We start from the raw sequence: 2,725 nt of genomic DNA, 5'->3' as shown, positions 1-2,725 counted from the left end.
TTAATTTAAGCAGGAAATTTACAGGGTGAATTAGGAGAGATGCAACAAAAAATGAAAATGTAAAGCGCGTTGACTTGAAGAGAGTCTTCGACGTTGATGAAGAAGGAGGTTTGATCAGCCGGCACGGAAATCCAGCAGCCATCTTTGAGTGAGATTTGAAGGCCCGAGGTGTTGTTGGATCTCAGAACAGATATGATTTGTGGGTCTGTGTGTTCGCCGAACCCAATCAAATTCCTGCCGTTGATTTCTTGGGAGCTACGGGCATGGAGGGTAGTGATTCGGCCTCAACATCGAGTCGCTCTCTTCATCCATCACCAGCCTACTGAACACATTCTTCGGCTGAATCTTCAGCCCCTTTGCCATTAATTCAAAAATCTCACACGCCATTCTCTTCACATCTGTCACATAGTCACTCACAGCGGCCCTGCATGTATTTTTTCCACTTTGTTACTATATGTTACACCCAATTTCCAAGCAATAAAATAAAAGAATCTGGCCAGAATATCTCACCAGAACATTTCAGGGGATAAACCGAAGTCTGACGAGAACTGTCGTAATCGAATTCCAGGTTGTTGAGGGATAAAAGAATGTATTCAACCCACTCGATATTGCCATTGCGGCCGATCTTTTTTTTGCCATACCCGGACGGGTCAGGCGGCCCTGCGTTTTCCTTGTCAGACATGGGAGAGGAGAAGAATTTCACCCCTGTGTTTTCCTTGTCAGAGATGGGAGAGGAGAAGAATTTCACGGCTTCGGATTCGAGCCTGGTTATGAATTCAGTGGGAACGCCATGGTTCACCATCTTAAAGAATCTGAATTCCTCGCATGCTTTGACGATGTGGTGTTTGGAGTCGGGCTGGGACAGGTCTATCAATAGAACTCCCGCCAATAATTCAAGAATCTCACGGCGGGTGGTGAGGAGGCGTGCGGGTGGTGGGTTATTTTATTTTCTGATCGAATTAATGTGTATTGGGTGGGAAATAAATGAAATGACTATTATGACCTTAGATTTCACAGCTGAGACGGAAAAACTAAACAGAAGGACTGCCCCAGGTCATTTTTGAAACTCGGAGGATCACAGATGGTTAATTTGAAAGTTTAGGACCATAGGTGGCGGAACCACTATACTCGAGGGACCTTGGCTGGTATTAACTCATATATATATATATATATATATATATATATATATATATATATATATATATATATATATATATATATATATATATATATATATATATATATATATATATATATATATATATATATATATATGGAAGGGATCAGGTGCGGGGAGGGCTTCCCGTGCGGTTGTGCAAAGGAACGCACCTTAAGCATTAAACTGCCACACTTTAAGCACACAACACACGCACATTAAGCACACAAACAAAATACCTTAAGAAAACAAACACACGCACCTTAAGCACAAAACTCACGCACCTTAACCACAAACCTCACGCACCTTAAGCACAAAACCCACGCACCTTAAGTTTCAACAACTACTCACATCAAGCACAAAACTCACGCACCTTAAGTTTCAACAACTACTCACATTAAGTACACACACACGTACCTTAAGCACAAAACTCACGCGACTTAAGCAAAAGACTCACGCACCTTAAGTACAAAACTCACGCACATTACTCACCGCAAAACTGCACGAGAAACACTTAACCGCACGAGAATATAATATGTTATTGTTGTTGTTTTTGTTGATATTGTTTACACACACATATATAACATTCAGTATAATTGATATTTATATCTTTTTATTTGAGTATTTATTTCATTTATATTATTTAAACCAATCAAACACTATAATATAATTTTTGAAGTATATTAGTTTTCAAAACCAAGCAATGGAATAGAATTTCTATTTTATTCTTATATATTCAATCCCTTATGAAATAACATTTATATTCACTCAAAAATTCATTATGTGAACCAAACATATTGTAAGTGAAAGTTCACTCAGAAGATACTTTCTTCATGCATGAGATTTTTGGAAATTGTTTTGTGGTGATGTTATTAAAAATTAAAATCATGTTTTTACTATATAAATGGAAGACTATTGACAATAATATATACAGTATATGGTTGATTTTAATGTTAAGTATGTTTATTATATAAATGGATCGGAGCAACTGCGCAGGAGGCCAGTGTGGTTAAACAGTGTTTATCGATGTATGAGGAAATGTCTGGGCAAGCAGTGAATTACTATAAATCAAGCATTTGCTATAGTAAGAACACGCGGGATGAACACAGAGAGGAGATTGCCAGTATCTTGGGAGTGGTTCAGGCTCCGAATTTTGGGAAGTATTTAGGACTTCCATCATTTGTGGGCAGGAATAGGAGAGCTGTTTTCTCATATATTGATGACAAGATTAGACAGCGAATTGGTTCATGGAATAAGAAGTTGCTTTCACAGGCAGGTAAGGAGGTCTTATTGAAAAGTGTGGCATAATCTATGCCCACCTTTTCTATGAGTGTCTTTTTATTACCTATGAATATTTGAACAGCTATTGAGAGAACTATGAATCGTTACTGGTGGAGATCTAAAGATGACCAGGGCATCCATTGGAAGGCATGGGATAAATTATGTATCCCTAAGAAATATGGATGGTTGGGCTTTAAGGAGTTGCATGCCTTTAATTTAGCTATGTTGGGGAAACAGGCCTGGCGTTTACTCACCAAACCTGAATCGTTGGTTTCCAGAATATTTAAA

The 2,725-nt window shown here is 38.3% G+C and overlaps 1 protein-coding gene across 1 annotated transcript; it reads right to left on the bottom strand.

Moving 5' to 3' along the window:
• Positions 1–255: 255 nt before the first annotated feature.
• LOC109167857 (gibberellin 2-beta-dioxygenase 1-like) lies at positions 256–802 on the bottom strand. Its single transcript, XM_019316929.1, has 2 exons — positions 498–802; positions 256–424 (listed from the first exon to the last, which is right to left on the bottom strand). The coding sequence occupies exons 1-2, from the start codon at positions 800–802 to the stop codon at positions 256–258; spliced, it is 474 nt and encodes a 157-aa protein (XP_019172474.1).
• Between the last annotated feature and the right edge of the window lie 1,923 nt (positions 803–2,725).

Source organism: Ipomoea nil, unplaced genomic scaffold (genome assembly GCF_001879475.1).
Source record: "Ipomoea nil cultivar Tokyo-kokei standard unplaced genomic scaffold, Asagao_1.1 scaffold3170, whole genome shotgun sequence".
Lineage (NCBI taxonomy): Eukaryota > Viridiplantae > Streptophyta > Magnoliopsida > Solanales > Convolvulaceae > Ipomoea > Ipomoea nil.
Note: the sequence above shows the minus strand (reverse complement) of the source record. Positions and strands in the feature narration are given on the sequence as shown.

Coding starts and splice junctions, on each gene's coding strand:
- LOC109167857 (XM_019316929.1), bottom strand. CDS start 802: ATGGTGAACCATGGCGTTCCCACTGAATTCATAACCAGGCTCGAATCC. Junction 425..497: donor TGTTCTGGTGAGATATTCTG/GCCAGATTCTTT, acceptor AAATACATGCAG/GGCCGCTGTGAGTGACTATG.